This window comes from Urocampus carinirostris, chromosome 8, assembly GCF_059441175.1.
Source record: "Urocampus carinirostris isolate Australia breed hairy pipefish chromosome 8, RoL_Ucar_1.0, whole genome shotgun sequence".
Lineage (NCBI taxonomy): Eukaryota > Metazoa > Chordata > Actinopteri > Syngnathiformes > Syngnathidae > Urocampus > Urocampus carinirostris.
Window position 1 is genome coordinate 32,512,276 of NC_142356.1, and position 24,812 is coordinate 32,537,087.

Here is a 24,812-nt window from a genome sequence, read left to right on the forward strand (position 1 = left end):
ACAGCTCTCACAAAATTGAAATTAGAAGTGGGCCCAGATTGATTGCAATTTAAATTACTGGTATATGTTACAGCAGTGTGTTTACAATGAAGAGATTTTGGATGATTCCAAATTGAAATTCAAAAACTGTTAACGGTTTAGGAAAAGGCAAGTATTATTACGGATACTAATACCTGTCTCTTAAAGATTATAACCTAGGTCAAATCTGGTTAGCCAAATTCTCAAAACAAAAACAAGCTGTTAGCCAATACTGACTCAAGAGGACAGTACGATGCATCTTTTGGCATATGGTTAACACATCCACCATTGAGGTACTTTTATACAAAATGAACTTTCCTTTTACAGAATTGACAGTTTTTGGGTATACAGTAGTTATCCTTCGCTATTTCAGGGTTCACCTTTCAAGCTCTCATTGCTTTACAGATTTCTAACACGGGATGTGTTCTGAATTCCGGCCCAAAGGGAGTAAGTGTCGGTAAAAAATCAAGAAAGGTCCAGTATACTATACTTTTATAGGCCAAGAATAATACTTAGGGTTGTAAAAAGGGCTTTTTATTTGGTTCACACTTTGAGTAAGACATTTAATAGTATATTCATTGTAAAAAAACAAGGTTTCTACCTTGGTTTTTATCCTAGTACGGAAACATTAACCCCAAAAATAAATGAGGGTTCAATGTATTACAATTAACAAGAGTGTAAAAAGGGGGAACAGTACATCCCACCTACCAGCATTAGCAACATTTGGCGTGATGGTTTTTGGGCTAAATTAACATATGCGAATCCGTTTTGAGTCATCAAAATATGTAGTTATCTTTATGAATGATTAAGCTATAATTTTTTACGATAAGTAAGTAAAATATTGTTGTTGCCGAAGCATAAGTGTATTTCATGTTGCCCAAGGGTTTTGGATGTGATCCTTTCCTAATAAATCCATGAAACAAATTTGATATTTTTGTTATGTTTGGATGTTTTCTTGTGACAACATGGGCTTTCACTGGCATCCTGTGACTTCGGCCAGATACAAGTTTTGTGCATATAAGTATCTTAAACAAATAATGGTAATAAAGGGATTAAACAATTAAAACATACATCAGTATGAGCATTGTTTAAGTGTGCCTTTTCTCTGTGACTCCTCCACCAGTAACAAATTACTGATTTGCCCATATCATCTATAGTGATGCATGAGAATGGCTGGGATCCTGGTTTTCACATGAGGTGGCTGTCTAGAAAGTGTTCCCTTGCATTGGCCATGGTCTATATTTGCCTGTGGTCAAATATTTGGAAAAATGGTGGGAGGCAGGGGGGTCAATTGTGAGTGTCCTCAACAGATATTGACCCCTCATACTCCCACCCCATCTTCCGAAGCCCTATGTGGCTATTTATAGGGTAAAATTACGCTATGGAAAAATATGACAAAGCTGCATTCCATAAATACACTGGGAATGGTGGAAAAGAGCAGACGGTTTGGTCTCCGAAGGCCAGAATGGATGTTCTCATGCTTGAATTTGAAGTATGCGTAAATACCGCTGCTATGTACATTTAGTTGAAAGTGGATGAGTTGAAATTAAATTTCAATCTATCTGTGTAATTATTTGCATTTATTTACTTATGAAATCGCAAATCTCATTTTAAAAAATTTAATACAGAAATTAGTCAATTAGTAGGCTTTAGGACTATGATGGTGGCATGCTGGTGAAATTTGATTGGACGCTCTTTTTGGTAGCTATCCAATTGATGATAATTCTTTTGGCAGACTGGAACAAAATATGTCCGTTCCTGTAACCTGCTATCATAAATAAATTCTGTCCATTGTTGATGGTAGTAGTAAATCGTTATAGTTTGAGTAAGTTATGTGTCTAAAGAGTTTTCTAAAAAATGTTCTATCACTGCTTTTGAGTTATTTTGTTGGAGTGCAGTGTTAAAAAGTGTTTGGTCGGAGATAACTGTTCAGTATCTGTACATTTTTATCCATGTATTTGAAAGTTTGTTTTTTTTTAACCTAAAAGAGGACATAACGCAAGGCTTCTTAACTAGTTTTTGTCTGTTTCGTGAGAGCTGAAGTCAGCGCGACCTTCACCTCATAGCTAATTTTTGTTCTCCCTGTATTACAGGAATGAGTAGACAGATTCTGGTTGTGGTTTTCTTCCTAGATCTACCTTCTTTGTTATTCAGGTGAATTGCACAGCGACTCACATGTTCTTCCTCTCACTACAACGCTTATCTGCTCTCAGTTCATTGATATTAAAGATGAAAAAATTAATTGGTCCAAAATATTAATCCTTGTTTGATGTAGTTTCCCTAAAATAGCTTATATATTTAAAATAGCAAAGGACAGTCATTTGCAAAAACCTGGTTAAAAATCATAAAATAGTAAAATTTTGATTAGAAAACAGAAACAAACCCCCCAAAACCCCTAAATGTGTCTTTTTGTCAGACAAACGTGATTTGACATGGTACTAATGTTTTAAAATTATACCGACACCACTGTGCTTAATGTTCCAACGTTAGTATGTGTATTACCGACTCATCGTAAAAAGGTCAAAATACTTCAATTCACGGTGCTATGTACCTGATAAAACACCCAAAATGATCGAGAATCTTTTTGAACCACACACAATCAGTAAATTACGTGTATTTTTATTTTTTCATTAGCTGTAAAAATGATTAACATAATTGCAGGACATCAAGTCAAATCTTAAATAATCATAAGTGATCACTGCCTAAAATGCACAACAATGCATAGAACAACAGGGTTTCTCCTCAGTGCTTTATTAGGTAGAGATTTAGCCCTTCGGCAACTATTTTTGCAAGCTCCCCTGTTTACAAACATGGCTCTGTTGACTCGTGGCTAATCATGGAAATAGTTTGATTTGTATTCTGTAACTTCCCAAAGTAATTCACTCATTGTTGTCTAATTGGCTGCAACAAAGCAGGGTTATAGTCAAAACTTGAGTGACTATTTAGTTTTAATTTAGCAACATCAGATTACTGATAGACGTGGCGCCTATACTTGTTGATACTAAATTATCATACTTCTCTGTGTGGGAGTCTTTTGTAATTTTTGTTTCTCCTTTTTTGGAGTATGCACTCCAAACTATTTGTTAAATTGAGTGGGCTGATTTGTGGTAAGCCAACAAAACATCTTTGGCACACTTATGTTTACTAATCAAAATATAAAAACATGACAATTGGATGTTGGTTTTGCATTTTTTGCAGTTTGTATATAAGCTAACACACTAATCATACTTTTATTGTGAGGAATAGAATAAAAATATTTGGGAAAGAGTACAACCTAAACTGGTTTCCTGAATGAATCCAGAAAGTGCCCCATGACCTCGATATGTGTAATGGGCTTGTGTTCTGGACTACCCAGCATGTGTTCAGCTAGACGGCCGCAGATGTGCTAAAATGGTGGCTTGTCAGATCACAATTGACTGCTCGTCACACATGCTTGGGATAGTTCCATCTTGCAGTGTATAGATGGTCCATAGGTTCAATCTCACCTTAGTTTGAGTCTCCTTAAATTCAAAATCTCAGTTCATGAATAAATATACTCAAACTGGCTCATGGGTGCATTTCTATCTATGACTCTTTATACAAGCACCTCTAAACACGGGAATTTTGGAGTTTTAAAATAAATCTTTTTAAACTAAATTCTACCCAGCAACACGGCGGCTAAATGGTGGTGGTCATGGGAGTTTTGAGGTGATGGGATCAAATCCAGCTACCAGCCTTCCTTTCACATGTTTGCATGTTCTGCCCGTGCTTATGTGGGTTTGCTCCGGGCCCTCCACTTTCCTACCACACTCCAAAAACATGCATGTCAGGTTAATTGGCCAAATCCAAATTGTCCCTAGGTGTGGATCAGCGAATGAGTTGTCTGTACCTGTGTGCCCTGCGGCTGGCCTTCAACCAGTTGAGGGTGTACCCGAGGACAGCTGAAATGGGCTCCAGCACCCCCGCGACCCTACTGAGGATAAGCGGTGCAGATAACGGATGAATGGATGAAAATTCTACCCCGCTATATGTAGGATCTATCTATCTATCTATCTATCTATCTATCTATCTATCTATCTATCTATCTATCTATCTATCTATCTATCTATCTATCTATCTATCTATCTATCTATCTATCTATCTATCTATCTATCTATCTATCTATCTATCTATCTATCTATCTATCTATCTATCTATCTATCTATCTATCTATCTATCTATCTATCTATCTATCTATCTATCTATCTATCTATCTATCTATCTATCTATCTATCTATCTATCTATCTATCTGTCTGTCTACCCTGGTCATATCCCTTGAGAGGGGTGATCGACAGCAAGACAAACACATACAATAACAAAGAAAATAAAAGGGAAAAAATTGCAAAAAACACAGGCAAAAATGTTTGGACCATGGCCAACACAAATGCCCAAACACCCAAACAAGTTAGGCACCTCGGCATCCAAGTTGGTCATGCTTTCGTCCCTCGAGATGAATCAGGACACAAAAAAGCGACCATGTCACTCGGGTCAGGGTGACACAACACACTCTTTTTTTCAACAGCATGGCAGCTTTCACTGGTTTACCCCTGCCGCATCATACAGGTGCCCTGCCCATCCCTTAGAACGTGCCCAAACATCCCACTATCCTTTTACAACACCTCTCCACCCATTCCTTTCACCAACAATAGCTCTAGCTTTCACTAGATTTAGACCTCTTTCCTGCAGTGCACTCATAACACCATCCATCCACGTCAATCGCGGCCTTCCTCTTGATCCCCTTCTATTTACTTCTGCTCTGTAGATCCTCTTCAACATTCGCTCCTCATCCATCCTGTCCATGTGTCCAAACCAACTAAATACTCTCTTATCCACAAGCTTGCTCAGTTCCACGACTACTCCAGTTCTGTCTCTCACAATTTCATTTCTCAATCTATCCAATCTTGTCACTCCTAACACACTTCTCAAACACTTTATCACAAAAACATTTAATTTCCATCTTAAATCTGCATTCAGGCTCCAAGTCTCTGCACCATACAACACAGTCGGCACAATCACACTCTCATACAGTCCCCTCTTAACATTCATACTCATACTCTTGTTGCTCATCACTCTCCTAAGATCACCCAAAACCTTGCTTCCTTGATTCACTCTATGCAATACCTCGCACTCCATTCCACCAACTGCAGCCACATCACAACCTAAGTACCTAAAGCTTTTAACTTCTTCCAGCACCTGTCCATGCAACCTTATTTCTAATGCCACACGTGCAAAATACTCCAGGCAAAAAATAAATTAAAAAAATTGTGTTGTAAAATATTTTTGTGTTTACGTTCATTTAAAGTTACAGTAACTTTAATTTTAAGTGTACAGTAACTGCTCACGTATCAGCAATTGTTTCTTAATTTCATAATTGTCAACCTTCGCCAATTGCAATTCCTCCTTATTAGGCAATAATAAATATTAGATACACAATGCGCTACCTACTCACAGCAAGATAAACTGTAGATTATGGCAACAATAGTAGCTATCTGCAATAGCGTTGTCATTTGCTAATAATGAGAAAGATGATCCAGATTAGATCCAAAATGGGCAATACACAATGTGAAATGATCAAAAAAGACTGGGAAACGTATCAGTTGACAGGTAAGCAAATCCCGTGACACCTTGCAAGCCCCCTTCTTTACTCTACACATTCTTTACGGCGCTAATTATAAACTCACATTTCTTTCGTTAGTTATTTTTGTGTATCATTTATATAATTACTGTATATTTTTAACGTTTCATTACTATTTAAATGTGTTTTAGGGACCAGGAAGATGTGTTTTATAGCTATTTAGGGTTGACATTTATGCTTTTGGGAGGATAAGTTTCAAATGATGGCATATTAGTAAAATCCGCTTGTTACAAGACCAATTTGAGCTACGAGCATGGTCCTAGAACGAATTGCTGGTAAGACAAGGTACCACTGTACTTCTCAATATTTTTGGGAAATACGTGTTTGTGTGTGTGTGTGTGTGTGTGTGTGTGTGTGTGTGTGTGTGTGTGTGTGTGTGTGTGTGTGATAAAACTTTCACCAAGTAGATTTCAGCAGCAGTGGTTAGCGCGTGTGCGGCACAGTTCTGAGGTCAAAGGATCTAACCTCCTGTGTGGACTTTGCATGTTCTCCCCGTGCTTGCGTGGGTTTCCTCTGGGCACTCCGGTTTCCTCCCACATTCCAAAAACATGCATTTCAGGTTAATTGGCTGGTCCAAATTGTCCCTAGGTGTGAATGAGAATTGTCTGTCCCTGTGTGCCCTGCGACTGGCTGGCAACCAGTTCAGGGTGTCCCCTGCCCACTGCCTCAAGATAGCTGGGATGGGCTCCAGCGCGCCCGCGACCCTACTGAGGATAAGTGGTGCAGATAATGGATGGATGGATGGATGGATTTTAACAGAAGAGTCATGATTGGGTGTCATGTGTGCTGAGTGGTTAGTAAATCTGTGTTTGAAAGTTTTAATCCAGGCTCAGGGTTTCTAATGTGGATAAAATGGAAAAAGATATGTAGACAACTCTAGTATTATTGGACAAAAGTGTGGATATTTTCTTGTTGTTTTGTGACTATTACCATTACCTCAACTTGTGTCAGCACCATGGAGATACACGTTTTTAGTGTAACTGCAGTACGCACTTAATTATTTTCACAATATTTGGATGCTGTGTTTGTCGTGTCTAAATCATTTTTTCCTAAAAGTTAATCGAATCCCAAATATATGCCTTCCTGCATTGTATACACTATTATTGAATGTATGTCTTCCTGTATGGTATTTTCTATTTCAGTTAGTAGCCTCTCTGGTGTACGAGTAAGCACTGTTGAGATTTCTGCATTGTACAGCAAGGGGGAAATTACAGAACTGTGTCTGGAAAACTGTTTAGTGGCAATTATGCCATTAGGCTGGGCAATGTCTCCAATTATTTTGATTACCAGTAGTTCATCATTTTAAAAACATGAAAATTAGAACATTGCTACATGAATTAATTTGAATTACTCAAACCTCGTGCTTAAAATTAAACATTAGTTGCTTACTACTGAATTGCAGCATTTAAGCAAATTAGGCACAAACTATGAGTAACTAATATCATGCACGGTCGAAAGTTATTGACTGCAAACTTGTTTCAATTTTTTTTTTTTTAGTAAATAAAACTTTCTTAACATAAATGTGTGTTGATGTTCCATTATTGCTCTAAATCAATTAAAATCAAAATCTTCCAACATGACAGATAAAACTCTAGGCCATTATCGCATTGCTCAACACTACTGAATCATTTTATGTATCGTAAAAAGGTATAATTTTGTATCAGTTGTGCAGTATTCTCGTTTGCCCGCGTCCCTGCATCCTAGACGCACCATTTTTGCTGGGGACGCATTGTGTCAAATCAGGCTGCGTCCCCAGGACGCAACTTTTTTGACACCAAATTGTCATTATTACCCGATTACTTTTTTTTTTTTAGCAAAGATTTACCGCACTCCAAACTTTTCGTCAGGCAAATCCGCCATTGTTGTTTTGGTCTCGCGCCGATCTCGGCAAACGAGATCTCGTTGCTTCGAGATGACGTCATTGTTTTGGTGGTTGTCGAGTGAAAGACAATTAATCCCTCCGAAAAAACAGTTGGTATTAGGTGAAAAACAACACAAAATTGGTCATTTCTTCAGTGTCAGTAATAAGTCGAAACATAATCCAGAAAGTGATAACAACGGCAATAATTCCGGCACGAAAAAACAGCGGAGAAATTCTTCAGGAGACCGCGAAGGCAAGGAAAAAACGTGTTTTGAAGCGAACGATTCGACGAAAGATAAACAAAAGAATACTCCTAGCAAGAAAAGGACTTTTCTGCCAAAATGGACTCAATTATATTCCTTATTACGCTATGAGGAGGATGATAATGGAGGCTACATGTTCTGTGATGCGTGCACCCAGCGTGAAAAAAAAAAATGGATTGCATAAATCATTTCGCAATACGAACTTTCAGAAAAACACATTGGATCGGCACAACGACAATGAAAACCACAAATTAGCTATGGAAATTCCGTTGCTGCAATTGGACCTTGAGAAGGCATTACAATTGTGGCGGGACAGCAAAACACGAAGAATATATGAACTGAAAAATCTGAAGTGATTAAAACTGTATGACTATATAGACTAATATTTCAGCAATATTATTTTGTATAATATTTTGTGAACTGAAAAATCTGAAGTGATAACTGCTTTGTATTACCAATTAAGTGTGATTATTAAAACTGAGCGAATATATAGATTTATATATTTATTTATATATTTGTCGCCAATTTACAATTTCAACCTCGATAACACTAAATTTTGGGGACCCATAAATCTCTGTTGGGACCCACAGATTTTTGAGCATGCGAGTCCCCGGGACCCATCACTTTTCAGAGGTAAAATGAACACTAGCCAATACGTAAGCTTGTTTCAAAGATGGCAATATGTATTGGGAAAAGAAATGTTGAGGGTTTTTTTTTGCATAGTTGAGTCTTATTGTATATTCTGGTAAATTGGAATTAATTAGCTTGGTTTGAATGTTTTCTTAATTTGTTTGGTAATCTGTGGTGTTTTGAAATAATTGTAATCTTTTTTCTGGAATGAAAGGAAATACAAAACACTGAAATTTAAACAAACAATATCATCAACAAATGTTGTACAACAAATTGCTGGAAAGCAGAGGGTGATCACAAAATGATTCAAAATAACAAACAGAAAATCATTTTTAATGATATTTCTTTTTCCATTTAAAAAAACTGTTTATATAGTACAGGGGTGGCGAACACGCGGCTCTAGAGCCGTATGCGGCTCTTGGCCAATAAGAATGCGGCTCTTTGTCTCATCATATTTTCTATATATTGCGGCTCTTTGCCTCGTTTCATGTTTAGTTTTTTTCCCTCTTAAAACACACTAGAATCCATCAGAGTTATTAACAAATAATAAATAATATTTTCAAATTGATTTGGCAGATTTGTTGTTTTTATGCTGCTCCGGACACATAACTGACTCCCAATCATCTGCGTAGGTTACGTCTAATGCCGGTCAGTGCGTGGTGTGGCTCTTTGACTCTCACAGTTAAAAATTTTGGCTCTTTGTGTCAAACTTGTTCGCCACCCCTGATATAGTAGATGGCGCGGCACTTCCCTTTCATACGGACATCCCGGGATTTTATGTGAGTTTCTGTACGACATGCTGGTGTATTGGTAATTGTGCTCTATTTTTTCAAAAACCACTATAATTTTCACATCTCGATTTCTGTGCAAATACAAACTTTGTTCAGTGCGGTCGAAAATTTGGCAGACCCATTTGCGCCATGCTTGAGATTCTTGCAGAGCGGAAACATTTTGTATTAACACGATAGAAGAATAAACAATAAAACCCGGTCTAAGTTGTGGCGCTTGTGGCATAATACAATTTTGCTGTGTTTGATCATAATGCAGGCAGATATTTTTTGCATTCATATAGCGGATTGCAATGTATTAACTCATAACTATGACAACAGAATTCATCAAACTTTCAGAATGTTTACTTTGCGTATAAATATAAACAAAACAACACAAAATGACATAATGGAACATTGTATTTTTGAACCAATACTTTTAGATATCAAATGCATACACTTGTATTGTTAAATCTTCGGCGGCAGTGTAGATGGTTTGATTCGGCCACTAATTAACAGTCTTTTAAGCAATGATAGGGTAACTGATGGAAAACTCATTCCAGCATGTGACTAAACGGACTAATATCAAAAATATGTTGCGCGTGGCATTCTACGCACAGCATCAATTTGTGACGTGTGCGCGGCATGTGTTGCAGAGGGGCCGCAGAGGTGGCGCGCCACACAATGCGTCGCTCACGTGATGCAATGCGACCGTATAGAGAGGCCTTGACCGGGCTCTGAGCATCACGCAGTCAAGGTAGGCTACGTCTCTTTATTGTTGTTTGGCTTTTTTATTTAAAGTAGAAAAGAATCGCAAATCAATAAGTGTTCCTACTTAACAAATCTTTTAAATTAGAATGTCACACCTCAGACCCTTTAATCGAGGGTAAAATGAAAGATCTTTAAGGTGTCTTTATCGTAAAAAGTACCCCTTTTAAAAAATCGTATCGGAAACAAAAATGATCTAAACGGGACATTTCTAGTGTCAGGTTTGTCATAGCGGTGTAACTTGGAAAGCAAGCCTATTTAAAAGTGCGCGTTTTCATATAGTACCAAAATTACGTTTATATAAATGAAAATCCAGATTGTTCTTTGTAGTTAGTTTGTACTTGTGGTAATTGTGTTTTTTCTAACTGGTGCTTAAGCAATGGCCAAAGACTGGAGCAGCAATTATGGAGTTAATTCTTCTAAATGAAAGTCAGATTCTTAAATAGGGAAACAAAATGTGTAATCTTTTGACCTGTTATCATTAACACATCTATACATGACATTAAGCAACTAAAAGAACAAATGCATCCGATGCTTGAAATGAAACTTTCAAGCTCACTTGTTGATGTTTCCTCATATCTCAATTCTCAGATTCCACATTTATGATTTTGTGTTTGTTCTGTGAATGGCAAACGCTTGAGATGGAGCCGATGGGACAGACTTTAAAAGAAAAATGTTTGTACAGTTCTATTATCATTCAGATGGTTTATGTTTTTGTCTGTGTAGCATTCCTGTTAGTTCATCCCAGGTAAGAGTAAGAAGTAAGTATCAACAGTGTCTGATGATGTACGGCACATATATACTGTACGTAGTTATGGATTGTGTTTGATTAGGAGAATAGAATATGTTACTTTTTTTAAGTGGACTTGCATATGTAGACTTTCAGAAGCCAAAGCTCTATTTGTGGCTGAAATGTGATTATTAAAGCTTACATTTTATTTGGTTCTGCCTCAATTGATTGTAAAATTCAAATGTATTGCTTCGACCTAAGCAGCGTGAACACAGTACCATTGGTATCTTTTTATTTTGAGGAAATGTTTGAGTTTCATTTGATTTGTCATCCCTAGGCTGTATAACCTCATTGCATTCTCAAGGACTGAGTGGTGATTACTTTAACCCAATGTGCTCCATTTGTGTTTGTCCTGGGTAAACTGTGGTGATAAGGCAACAACATTCTTAGGAAGTCATTGATATTGTGCATGCTTGCCACCGATAGCCCATTAGTTTATTTTACCTGGTTGTTTTTTCTTCACTACCTCTTAACTTCTACGTGTTCACTATATTTTCTCTCAAGCACTCTTATGTCTAAGCACTTAAGGGTGAACATGAAATCTTGTTTGGTTTGAGTTATATTTCGGGATATTTTGTTAAATTGTGATTAATTCAATGTGTTCGTAGGATTAAGATCACAGCCCTAATATGCTTATCATCAGACTATTAATAGTCTGATTAATTCGTTCAGTGCCAGCCGCATGTCACAAATTTCACAGATTTCTGTGTGCCAGCCATTTTTTCACCAATTTGACTGTTTTTTGAAAGCCTCTAGAAAATTAAGTTCTGTAGCTACACGAGCGTTGAATGAACCAGAAAAAATATCATCTCTACCTTTTACCATTGTTGAGTAAATTGTTGGCAAAGATTGTTGAGTCTTGGGAAAATGTATTTTAACCAGAATTTCGCATACATTTTTAAAAAATCTGCAAAATATCCAAACATCATATGTTTGAAGTTGGTCAACTTCAACAACACCCGCAAAAATGTACTTTTATTGCACAATAACAGTTCATAGAAGAAAACAGCACTGATGGATGAACTTTCTATAAACTTTTGCTTCTTTATGATTTGTAAAGGATTACTCATTGCTTTTGTTATTATTTTTCCAAATTGCTCATTCCGCTTACAATTTTCCACATGGTGGACGTGGTTATTCTGCTGATCAGCATAGAAAGCCGGGCTGCGATGACGTATGCGCACTCCTGCAACACTGGAGGTTGGCCAGTGGTGGCACAACAATGCCATCCCCTTTGTGATCATGTAGGCCTGGGTGATATGACAAAAGTTGTTATCACGATTTAATTTTTTTTTTATCAATTGATATTGTTAATTATCACAATAATTATCACTTATTTTTCTTTCACATTTTAGGTAATTTTTTCCCCCTGAGTGAATGTTGACAAAACCAGATGCTGTTTTAACCAATTTTTAAACGACAACACATCATTTCACAAACATAAGAAAGAATTAACAAAGTTAACAAAATGAGTTAATCAAAACCCAGAACATTGCACATTACCTGAGGTTGACTTGCAATCCCCCCAAATGAAATAATTATAAATACAATCATTTTAATTGACACTATAACTAGTTATAGTTTTTATGCGCAATGAGTCTTAAAGTGTCTCACAATGTTAAACAAAATAAATAGGCCAGAGGAAATGCACGCTGCTAAGCGTTTGTTGCTGTTTGGGCTCAACACTTGATGGCCTGGTGCTTGGCTTGCTTTCACTTGTTTGGAGTTAAATTGTTTTTGATTCTGTATATCCTAGTGGGTGATGTTGTTCTAAATGCTGGGATAGTTTGTCAAATCATCTTTGTGGCCGCTTTTCACATCACTATATTTCCAAAATACCTCCAAACAACTTTGACTCTTTGTTTCTTTTTCCCTCATTTTGACCGTGTTGTTGTTATTTCCCACTATTCCTGAAAAGTCGTCACCTCCTTTGTCTCCTGAATGTTGGTCTGGAACTTGCGTTCTCATCGGATTAGTGTCCCCATTTCCTTCGGTATTTCGGTGTTTTTCTAATACTAGTTCAAATATGTTGACTTTTATTGGGTGGAATTACAATTTTTTTATGCGTGTTTTGGGTGATTTGAGAATCCGTTGGACATGGTGGCTGGGTTTGGCCATCAAGGGTGCCATTGCTGCTGTGACTGCATATCTGCTCCCGTGCATTGTCTTGGCTTGACCTTGTACATGCTTACCTACTGTTACTATCATGTTAGTAAGCCAACTCGCCACATAGAGGGAAGACAGGAAGGAAGTCCGTTTTCTGGAATAACCAAAAACAAAATAATGTCCTTGACACCAAGGACGGAGGACTTATAAAGATCTTTTCACATCCGTGGTACTTAATGATTTAAGAAAAGCGTTAGACCTTTTACAATCTGGGTACTTGTTCATGTTAACACTTTGCTCAATATTTCTTACTTTGATACTTTTGGACTTTGCAGAACGTGAACTAATTATACACTCGAACTCTAGCTAATTTGCTTAACGAATTTCATTTGAATAAGTTGATTTCTCTGCAACGTTTTTGTTTAGTTTTCTGTAACTCTGGCAAAAACGTTGTATCTTTATATATAGTGTCTTTGGATATAGTGTTGCAAAGACATAACAACCAACAAAAAAGCTCATTTTTGGGATTTAAAAAAAAACCTACTGTGAGTTAAGAAATACAATTGTTTTTTAATTCACGTAAATTGTTAAAATGTGGGAAAAAAGTTAATTTGCGTAAGGTCGTTGCTCATACTTTACCTGTTCGAATCGAAATTTTGTCCAAACGCAATGTAACCCTTGTCACTAGTCATGTAAAGTGATTATTCTGAGTTGCCTAAAAAATATAATAGTCCCTGCATGTGAACATTCCCAATTGATTTCTTACATTACCATCATACCATTATGCTTGTTCATCAATTGCGAAAATGTTATTCTGACCATCTGATCTAAGACGTTAATACTGTACTATTTCAGCCTCAAGCATTTCCCTTCTGCTCTGTCCTCCCCTTTTGCTGCAGTGATTTTTGATTTATTTTTTTGCGATTGTAACAAATTCCCAGTCATAAACCTTTTGTATGTCAGTTCCCTGCATGTTTACTCAGAGGATCATGTCTGCATTTAACACGCATGATTTGGATGTATTCGAAATGTCAGGTCGAGTGCACTGCAAATTTGCGTGCTGTTCATGGTGTGATGCGCAAGCAAAGCACTGCAGTGCAATAAAACTCCTAAGAATGAGTGTAGGTGTCCACTCTCGCCTCCCGTAGTAAAACGCTGCATAAGCCTAGCTGCTCTAATTCATGCCTTGAGAGATGTATCTTTGCTCTCATTGTCAAAAACACACAAACGCACTCACTCCTGCAGTAGTTCTTCACAAACACACTTGATGCCCTCAGTTATTTGCGCCCAGGTTGCTGCATGCAAACGACCCATTCCGAGACAATCTTATCACACAGCGCAGGCTTTGCCCTGTTCTGTTCCTTTGCTGGTGAGAATCTTGCTGGGGTGGAATGGAAACTTCATTTTGAAGGAGGCTAATATTAGCCCGGGCATGTGGAAAATTCCTTTTAAATGATCACAAGCTGAGAAAAGGCAAAGAATTTGTTTAGTGTTTTGCTTCACAGTCTTCACGGAATATATGCATTCTGTTTCTCTTTTTTTCTGGGTGGCCTGCAGGAGGGTTCTGGGAACACAGATGCAGAAGACAAGGGAAGCAATTATGACATTCAGAACTATGTCTTGACTGACTTTAGCTGTTGCTTGGGTCTCTTAGATCTGTGTTTCTCAACTTTTTGTAGCCAAAGTACAGCTTCATTTAAAAAAATCTCATGGCACACCACTCTAAGAAAAATGCAATTCTCGGTTTAAATTGTTATGTTGTTATGACAGATCATAATGTTTGTGATATAGAAAAAAAAGGTCAAATTTTTTGGTAAAATAAGAAAAAAACCCAATGCAAAGCAGCTAAATCGATGATTTAAAACCTTTTGTGTGAATGAAATAAGGCAAATGGGAAACACTTTCTCCAAATATCCAAAAGGGCGTGCCAAAGACCATACAACGGCTTCATGTCCACCTTTGGCAGATGATCAATACAGCTGCGAGAATGACAACCAACACACACAATCAGAATTTACCAGAAATCGGGCTATGCAATTATTGTTTAATGTAACGATTATGAATAATTTTCAATTTTATAGATTCACAATTGAAACATTTGTTAAATTACAACCCACTACGGGGTACGGTTGTAACATTGCAGGTCAACAGTTTTAACAGTGGGATTTATTATCACAAATAAGCTTCAGATAGTCAAATATTTGAATGACTGTTTTTTTTTTTTTATAGAAACATCACAAGAATAGCGTGGAATAGAACAAAATGTCCGTGCCGGGTAAGCTGTATGGAAGAGTCTAGATTAAGAGAGTGAGAAGAAGAACGGGTGAGGTGGTGATGGAGGAGCAGAGTGGTTTCAGGAAAGGAAGAGGATGTGTGGATCAGGTGTTCGCAGTACGGCAGGTGTGTGCGAAATATTTAGCAAAAGGTAAAGATGTCTATTTGGCTTTAAACGACTTAGAAAAGGCGTGTGACAGAGTTGATAGAGAGGCGTTGTGGCAGGTGATGGTAATGTATGGAGTGGGTGCAAAGTTGTTGGAAGCAATGAAGAGTTTTTATGTTAACAACAGAGCATGTGTAAGAGTAGGGAGTGAGACAAGTGAGTGGTTCCCTGTGTTGACTGGTGTGAGACATGGGTGTGTGATGTCACCATGGCTGTTTAAACTGTACATGGATGGTGTGGTGAGAGAGGTGAATTAAGAGTATTTGGCTGAGGTGTAGAGATGATGGATAACAGTGGAACGGTGTGGCAGGTAAGTCAGTTGTTGTTTGCAGATGACACAGAGCTTGTGGCTGATTCTGAGGAAACATTGAGAAGGGTGGTCGTGGAGTTTGGAAGAGTGTGTGATAGGCGTAAGTTATGTGTGAATGTTGGGAAGAGTAAGGTAATGAAGTGTTCACGTGATGGATTGGGCATGGCGTTAGAAATAAGGTTGCATGGGCAGGCTCTGGAAGAAGTTGAAAGCGTTAGGTACTTGGGTTGTGAAGTGGCTGCAGTTGTTGGAATGGAGTGCTAGGTATTGCACCGAGTGAATCAAGGAAGCAAGGTTTTGGGTGCCTTGAGGAGAGTGATGATCAACAAGAGTATGAGTATGGATGTCACTGTATGAGAGTCTGATTGTGCTGACTGTGTTGTATGGTGCATAGACTTGGAGCCTGAACGCAGTGTTTGAGGAGTATGTTAGGAGTGACAAGATTGGATAGATTGAGAAATGAAATTGTGAGAGACAGAACAGAAGTAGTAGTGGAACTGAGCAAGCGTGTGGATAAGAGAGTACTCGGTTGGTTTGGACACATGGATAGGATGGATGAGGAACGAATGTTGAAGCGGATCTATAGAGCAGAAGTAAATGGAAGGAGACCAAGTGGAAGGCCGCGATTGACGTGGATGGATAGTGTTATGAGTGTTCTGCAGGAAAGAGGTCTAAATATAGTGGAATCTAGACCTCTTGTTGGTGATAGGAATGAGTGGAGAGGTGTTGCGAAAGGATAGTGGGATGTTTGGACGCGTTCTAAGGGATGGGCAGGGCACCAGTGTGTTGCGGCAGGGGTAAACCATTGATAGCTGTCCGGCCCTGCTGTTGAACAGAAGAGTGTGTTGTGTCACCCTGACCCGAGTGACATGGTCGCTTTTTTGTGTCCTGATTCATCTGGAGGGACGAAAGCATGACCAACTTGGATGCCAAGGTGCCTAACCTGTTTGGGTGTTTGGGCATTTGGGTTGGCCATGGTCCAAAAATCTTTGTGTGTGTGTGGTTTTTTTGCTACTTTTTCCCTTTTTATACTTTTTATCCGTTTATTTTTTATTTTATTTTATTTTATTTATTTTTGTATGTGTTGTCTTGCTGTTTGTCACCCCTCTCGAGGGGTATGACCAGGGTAGATAGATAGATAGATAGATAGATAGATAGATAGATAGATAGATAGATAGATAGATAGATAGATAGATAGATAGATAGATAGATAGATAGATAGATAGATAGATAGATAGATAGATAGATAGAACAAAATGGAAGGCATTGTTAATCAGGGTCAGACAAGCAGTTGTAACAAACTGTATAAACAAGTTGTCATGATTACTCATTGCACTCACCTGTGCCCGCTCGTTTGGTGCCAGCTGCTGCTAGTTGCCTGATTGATTCCCCTCCTATTCATACCCAGTACTCCAGTTACTCCTTGTCAGTCCATCAGCGAACCTCTGCATACGCAAAGCAAGCTTTTTGACTTTGGCTCCCTTCGGTCCCGTCTTCATCCGTATCCTACTCGCCTGTTCCTGATTTCCCGTTTGTCTCCGGCTATTGACACGTTTTTGACCACCGACCACTCTCGGATCTCCCGCTCCGGCTAACCACCCGTTTTTGACCACCAACCGTGCTCTGTTCTCCCGCTCCGGCAAATCCACGTCCGCTCTGATCCCGTGAGCTGCTTGCTCCCACTGTCCAGCGAGTACCGGATCGCTGGCGTTTGTTTCCTCGATATCCCAATAACCTTTTGTGTGAAACGTTACGCGTTTGGGTCGACCATTTGTTCTGGTCCTGACACAAGTGCTTGGAGTGAAGCTTTTTTGGGCAAATTGCTTGCAATCTAAGCACTGTACCCACTTTTACTTTCGTTGCCCTTGCATATTAATCCATTCAGACTATACAGAAGTTGTCGTTTTTGGATGTGTAAGAACTGTCCCCGGCCATTATTAAGCAAACATTTATTCCATGTGGTTTTGAGCTCATATGACAAAAATACCCCACATAGGATTGAAGACAAAAATGTGAATTACAGCCATGTGCAAGAGATTTGTCCATCTTTAGCATATTTGACATGAAACAAAAAGTGGAAAAGAAAAAGTTTTAAATCTTGCCTAAAAATTGTTTTGTTTTTTTGGGCTATAAAATTTAGACAATATCACTCAGTCTTCAAACGTCCTGTGTTCGGTCAAAATCTGGCAATAATAACACTCTCTTCTAATTGGTCAAAATTTGAATGTTACAACTGTGATTTTGTTAAAACTGTACCTGGTCTACCCTACAACTCAGAACACAACGTCATTGACACACATACAGACGCAGGCAGAAAGGGGGCATGACGACTGTTTACCCAATCAGAATGTACTATGGAAATCTGCAAAGTAGCATAACCGCGCTGAGTAAACTGCGATACAGCAAGGGATTACTGTCATGATTACTGAAGGGAATTACCTGTGCGTGCTTCTTTGGTGCCAACTGCCTCGCACTCAGATTGGCTCCCTGTCCCCATTGAAACCCACTCCTATCTGTCCCCTTTTTTCAGTCCGTCTGCCAACCTCAGTTAACACTAGGCAAGCCTTTTTCGACTCTCCTTTGACCTGTTTTTGATCCTGACCACGTCTACTCTCCCGTCCCGGCTTTTGGCCTCTTTTGGTCCTCTACCATGTCTGTGCTCCTTTCCTGGCTTACGACTCGCTTCCGATCCCGACCACGTATTTCCTCTCCTGTCCCGGCTACTGACACGTTTTTCTGTTCCCTACACCGCCATCGCTCGCCACAGAAGATCCACTTTTGCGTTCGGAGCGACCTTCTTCTCGCCTCCAGCAATCACCGGATCGTGGGCGCAACCCTTTCTCTTTCTTCCAATAAAACTTGTGAGAAACGCGATGCAAGTGGGTCCTGTCTCCGTTCTGGTCCTGACAATTACTGTACACAGCTAGACATTATTATGATATCATCTGATTTCCATGATGAATTAAATGGAGAACATGAATCAATCGGTGTAGCTTGCACCTTGCAGACTTCTGTCAACAAGTGACCTCAACTATACTCAAAACAATGTAACTGACTTTAGACCTGGTAAACCAAGTCAGATGATGCAGCTGATATAACAAGATGTCAAAGTAAATTAAGACTTGTTAGTGTCATGTTTTTAAGAACTTAATAGTACTAATATCACCTTCTACCTCTAGAGTGATATGGAGGGGCAGATCACGCAAAAACTCTCAATCAGGGGTGCATGGTTGTCTCTATATATGCACAGCGGACTGCATCATTCATTACTAGAAATCTTCTTGCCCTTTATTTTCCTGTAAATGCACTATGGAGGCACCAATCACCTGCATGGACTCCATCTTATCTTTCCACTTCCCTTGTGCACTTAATTCAAATGGATATATAAGACGAAGGGCTATAGCTAAGCGTCAACTGCATTCCTTTTTCCACAAGGGCGCAAACACACCCTTCTATCTCCCCTTTTTATTTGGACTTTTCAGTCAAAATGTGAGAATAAAAAGAGACAATGCTATTTTGGTGTGGTGAATTAGGTCGACCAATTTTTCGAGTAATACTTGAAGGCCTTTTTTAATCTTCCAGAGTGCTATTGGGAGTTTAATCGTTTTCCCCTCAGGCATTACTCTCCCATTTCTTTTGATAATAACCATGGGCCAAATGCTTCCCAGAAAAAAAAACAGAAACAGACCAGACTGTTATCCAGGTTGCCTTAATTCAATTGCGTCCAAAAAGGATATGTAATAATTGGAATAAATGGGAATTATTCTAATTGGAAAAAAATGACCATTTGTAAACTTGCTGACTTCTGAAATCAAGGGATGCAATTTACATGTTGAATATCCAAACTGGCACTGAACATTGAAAGCGTTTATTTATAATTGGTGTTATATGCAAAAGCTTTTTTTGCGCATAAGGCAGAAGGCTGGATTGGGTGGGTTACATGATGTGTTTACTATCGTTATTATATATATACAGTAAATGTGGCATATAAGCACGTTAGGCACAACCTCCTAAAAGCAAATGTTTTTGCACAAAATATTTGATCATTTTTAAAATTTTATTATCATCATTAATATTATTATCATTATTTTTTATCATATATTTTTGTTATTATTATTATTATCATCCTCAATTATTATTATTATTATTATTATTATTATTATTATGTTTTCAACAGAATCAGAGATATTAGACGTGTGTCGACTGTAAAAATAAAACGTCTACTGACATCGATGTGGTATTAGTTAAGCAGATCACACAATTCATTGTAAAACCATTAACCTATTTACGTGATCTGTTATTAAAAACAGGAAAATTTCCAAATTAAATTAAAATAGCAAAAGGGTTACCAATATACAAAAATGGAAACAAACACATTTTCACAATACAGACCAGTATCTTTCCTTCCTCAGTTCTCTAAACTATTAGAGAAACTTTATAATAACAGACTTGACAAATTAATAAATAAGCATAAATTAATTAACGAAAGTCAATATGATGTTAGGGCAAACAGATCAAGAAGACTGGCCGTTATTGATGCAGAAGAAGAAATTACCAATAGCATAGAAAATGTGTGGGTAACTACAGTGAGATTCTTCGGAAATCACAAGGCAAATCTAAACCTGGCGGTGAAAATGAATGGTATTGCCATAGACACTGTTTCAGAAATTGAAGTTTTAGGAGTTACAATAGACAGTAAATTGAACTGGAAAACACACATCAGACACATACAAACTAAGGTATCTAAAAGCATTTCAAAATTTATTATATTGTTCTCTAGTTTTTTCATATTTAACCTACTGTACAAAGGTCTGGGCAATTAATTACAAAAGTTCACTGCATGCCTTTTTATACTCCCAAAACGTGCAATAAGATTTATACACAAGGCAGAATATTGTGATCACACAAATATTTTATTTATGCAGTCCAAATTGATAAAACAGTTGGATTTAGTGGAGTTTTCCACTTCACAACTACTACTCGGAAGTGAACAAATATGTACTGCTAGAGAACATCCAAAAATGATTCACAAGAAAAGAAGGAACCTTTAACTTGAGGGAATGTAGTAACTTCAAGATCGAAACGGTGAGAACCACCAGGAAAAGTATGTGTGTGTCTGTATGTGGAGTGAAACTTTGGAACAAATTACAGGATAAGCTCAATCCAAACATTCCCCTGGTTAAATGCGGATACAAATATAATATTGTCAAAGTTGGTTTAAGCCTATAATTAACCTTGTTATTATTATTATAATTATAATATAGTGACTGTTATTATCACTGTTTTCATTTATGAGATTACAAGTTATTGTTTTCTTAAATAGTATGAAATGAAGTGTTTTTTCTTCTGTTAAGTGATTCATTGAAAAAAAAAGATTATAATCTTAATTTTACAGACAAGTGTATAAACTTGATTATTTGTTTTTTTGCCCATATCGTCAGCCCTAATTCAAAAGATATGAAGAGCATCACTGCAAAATTTTACAGATTTCATCAGTGTTTGACACAGCAAATGCAATACTCCTTAAATTGTGTTTTCGTCAACTTTTTGATATAAATTTTGTCATGTTTCTGATTTCAAAGGGGAGTTTTATTAAAAGGGATTTTTGATACTGTATATCTGTAAGGGCTGTATCCCCATCAGTTGGAAAGAATATGCACCAAATTGGTCTCGCCTGGCACAATTCTCCATTGAAAATTTGAATTTTTAGTTAAATAGTCTTGCTAAAATCAAATCATTTTTCATTTAGCTTGTATCAAAATGCATGGTTGGAGTTAAAATTATTCTATACAAATACATGACTATCTCAGAAAGTTTGAATAAAATGATAAACGGTTTTATTTTCTATAATCCAATTAAAAAAACAAAAATATCATACATTCTGGATTCACTACTAAATTACTGAAATATTACAAGCCGTATATCATTTTATTATTGATGATCATGGCTTTGTGCCTACTTGTATACTCTTTCCTGATGTTCTTGAATTTTGAGATTTTTGAGAGTTTTTGCCATAATCAGCATTATTTTATAACAATGTAAGTAAGACATGCACATATTTCTGTTGACTTTTAAGGAATCCAAAATGAATTACATGTTTTTGTTTTTAATATCATTACAGAAAATTCTGAGACAGTCCCACAATGAAAACCTTTTTTTAAATTCCCAAAATAATGCTTTGTTTTTTATGGTAAGTTTACATTTGATGCGTTTTTCGGAAAATCTTAGCTTAGATAAAGTCTTTGTTACCATCGCTTTGTGGGTTTTGGCTCACCCTTGAGACTCAATTAATAGACAAAAAATACTCCACCACTTTGATGACTAAAGTGCAAGCATCTCTAGAATCTTCACCAAACTAACAGACAAACAGCAAGATTCGACAATTTCTAGGAACATTAAACATTTCTGTATTCACAATTGTGTCCGTTTTATATCCTTTTTGTTGAGCTTAGCTAACAAACCTTGAAAATATAAAAGACATAACCTGGAAAACATTTTTGGGACCGATCAGTACTGTCTCACTTCCCATTTCTTTAGGATTCCTTCACTTAATATACTGTGCAGCTTTCAATTGTCGCATTAAAATATAAGCTATTTTGTATAGATGACAGAGAAGGGAATGTGCCAGTCTGTTTGGCCCCCTTTTAGCCCTCCCACTCCAAATGCCAGAAGAACACCAAAACCCCTAACAGCACCCACCGCTTGACCTGTATTTCACTAACAAACATTATATGAGCCTAACTTTATACCTTGCCTTTGTGTTTGTGTGTCTGTGCATGTATGATTTGCTAGGAAAATCTCATCTGGCCATAGTTCAGAGGGTCAACAATGAGGGTGAGGGAGACCCTTTCTACGAGGTTCTCGGTATTGTCACCCTGGAGGACATAATTGAGGAAATCATCAAGTCAGAGATCCTGGACGAGACAGACTTGTACAGTAGGTTTCCCTCTTATAGCTCATACTAGCTTAAATGAAGTTAAGATCCAAACATTCTCTTCAAATCATAGTCACAATATTGATTGGTGCTGTACTTTTCAAATGGCATAACTGGATTTAAATGGATTTCATTGCCTTGACTAATTCAGAAACTCACAGAGGATTCAGAATGAAAAATAATGATGTCTTGGCAATGATAAAACAAATTTTGTTATGAGTTTTTTCCAATAGATATGTCAAATAACATATCGCTGGATTTGGGCAACAAATGTGTAGAGTACTCTCAAAATGGACCTCTTTCATGGACATAAAAGAGCCAACAACATTATAAGCCACAAAAGGAATTTTGAATTGTGCATTTTGTAAATGAGCAAACCCTTTTTTTTTATTTGGACTGGCAAGTGTGAAATTTACCAAATTGTTACTTATGATGTTTTGGCCCATCACCTCTGATATGCACATTGTTTTTATCATTATGTATATAAATTATATTAATAATAGCCAAACTGTTTTCTATTGACCCCCATTTGAAAAAAAGACTTTAGTCAAGTCGTATTTGTTTGAAAAGTCTGCACATCCCACCATTAAAACACGCGGGTGTCTGCGCTGATGTGGGCCATTTGTAGTAGCTCCCCTTATTACCGTTAAAATTAGACTTGTGGAGAGGACAACTTGACCTAGAGGGGTCTTTGAATGATACAGGCACACTGGCTGCTATTTGTTTCTGTTTTCCAACAATTAGTTGATTCCGACAATATTTGCAAAAAGTCGTCCTTTATTGTTGTTATATTTGTTAATTATGAATGGGTGAAATATGATGAAATCGACTGTGTACGTCCGTTTAACCTCAATTTGCTTTCCATCTGTGCCACGGACATTTACTTGAAAATCTTGTTACCATTTGCTATTAATGAGTGTGATACTGTATAGTTCTGAACGTTTTTTTAACATTTTTTTTATTATTATGTCCCAAATTTTTAAATAATATTTTCTCAAAAAAGAAACCAACAAGACTAAGACGCACATAAATCCAAGGTGACATAACAACAATGCTAAGGAAACATCACCAACTGTCCCCCACCCTTAAATGAGTTGGACAAAATTTGAAACTTTTTTACACTCTACAGCAGGGGTCGGAAACTTTTTTGACTCAAAGAGCCATAAAAGCAAAAAATATTAATTTTATTTTGGGAAAGAGCCACAACATATATTATGAGACAAATTTACTAAATTGCTAAACCCGCGCCCCAGACAAAAGCTTAGTCTTCAGCACATTTATTTTTGATGATTTGATAAAAATTATGAAAAGAGAATAATGCCAGAGCCCCTGTCCCAAAATCAACAAACATACCACTTTAAACTTGTCTCTTTCTTGCAATGACTCAAGATCGGTTAAACTCCTTTTGACCCTTTTTTATCATACATATTGGTTTCAAAACCAGATGCAAGCATTTATTTTGTAAAAACGTCACAACATTCTGAGAATAGGGAGCCTTATGTGCTTACCTTTGGCGAGAGATGGGAAGGAGTGCTTGTACTTTTTGCATAGCTCCACCCATCCCTCCCACTCACCCAATCAAATGACTAAGTTCTCTTCCGGTGTTTTGGCGTATTTACAGTTCTGTGGATTCATCATAAGGTATCTGAACACTGAACACAGATCACATAGTGAACTTTTATATAAAGGATTCTTTAGCGTTGTACAGCTAAAACGAGTTTTTTTTCCCCCATTTTTTTGTGTGACACCTTGACTGTAAATTGTAGTGAAAAACGTGCCATATATATACTGCGAAGTAATCATTTGTCAGTAAGTTTCGGTTTAGCTTTAGGTGTAACTTAATAGGATAGACGAAACAACTTTTGGACAAGATGGAGAAATTTTGCACGCAATCAAATCTATCTCTGAGCCACAGATACTCGTAGAAAGAGCCATATATGGCTCGCGAGCCATAAGTTCCCGACCCCTGCTCTACAGCCTTAGTCAGCTTATTCATGAGGCGCATAAAACTACGTGCAATTCATAAACGCTCTCCAAAAAATTCAATTTTTTTCATTTATTCTGGGGTTTACGTTGGTGTTTGAACTCTACTAGACGAAGGTATTTTCTTACTTTCATAACATCATTCTCTAGCACTCTTTCCAGCCCGCATTCATCAGACCTAATACATTCCACCCTGAACAGCTGTGATAAAAGAGACAAAAGCAGATAGGCGCTGTGGGAAATAAAGGATAAGGACCTTCAAATTTTTAAGGATACTTTAAATGATGC

General features: G+C 37.5%; 1 protein-coding gene across 2 annotated transcripts in view; it reads left to right on the plus strand.

Annotated features, from left to right (window-relative positions):
• Positions 1-24,812, plus strand: part of cnnm2b (cyclin and CBS domain divalent metal cation transport mediator 2b) — a 79,890-nt gene that overhangs the window by 35,262 nt on the left and 19,816 nt on the right. The window contains exon 2 of one of the 2 annotated variants that reach the window (XM_088342412.1): positions 22,400-22,543. The exons of the other annotated variant lie outside the window; for it this stretch is intronic. Within the exon in view, the coding sequence (XP_088198538.1) occupies positions 22,400-22,543 (144 nt within the window). The remainder of the gene's footprint in view (positions 1-22,399; positions 22,544-24,812) is intronic. 2 annotated transcript variants of the gene reach the window in all.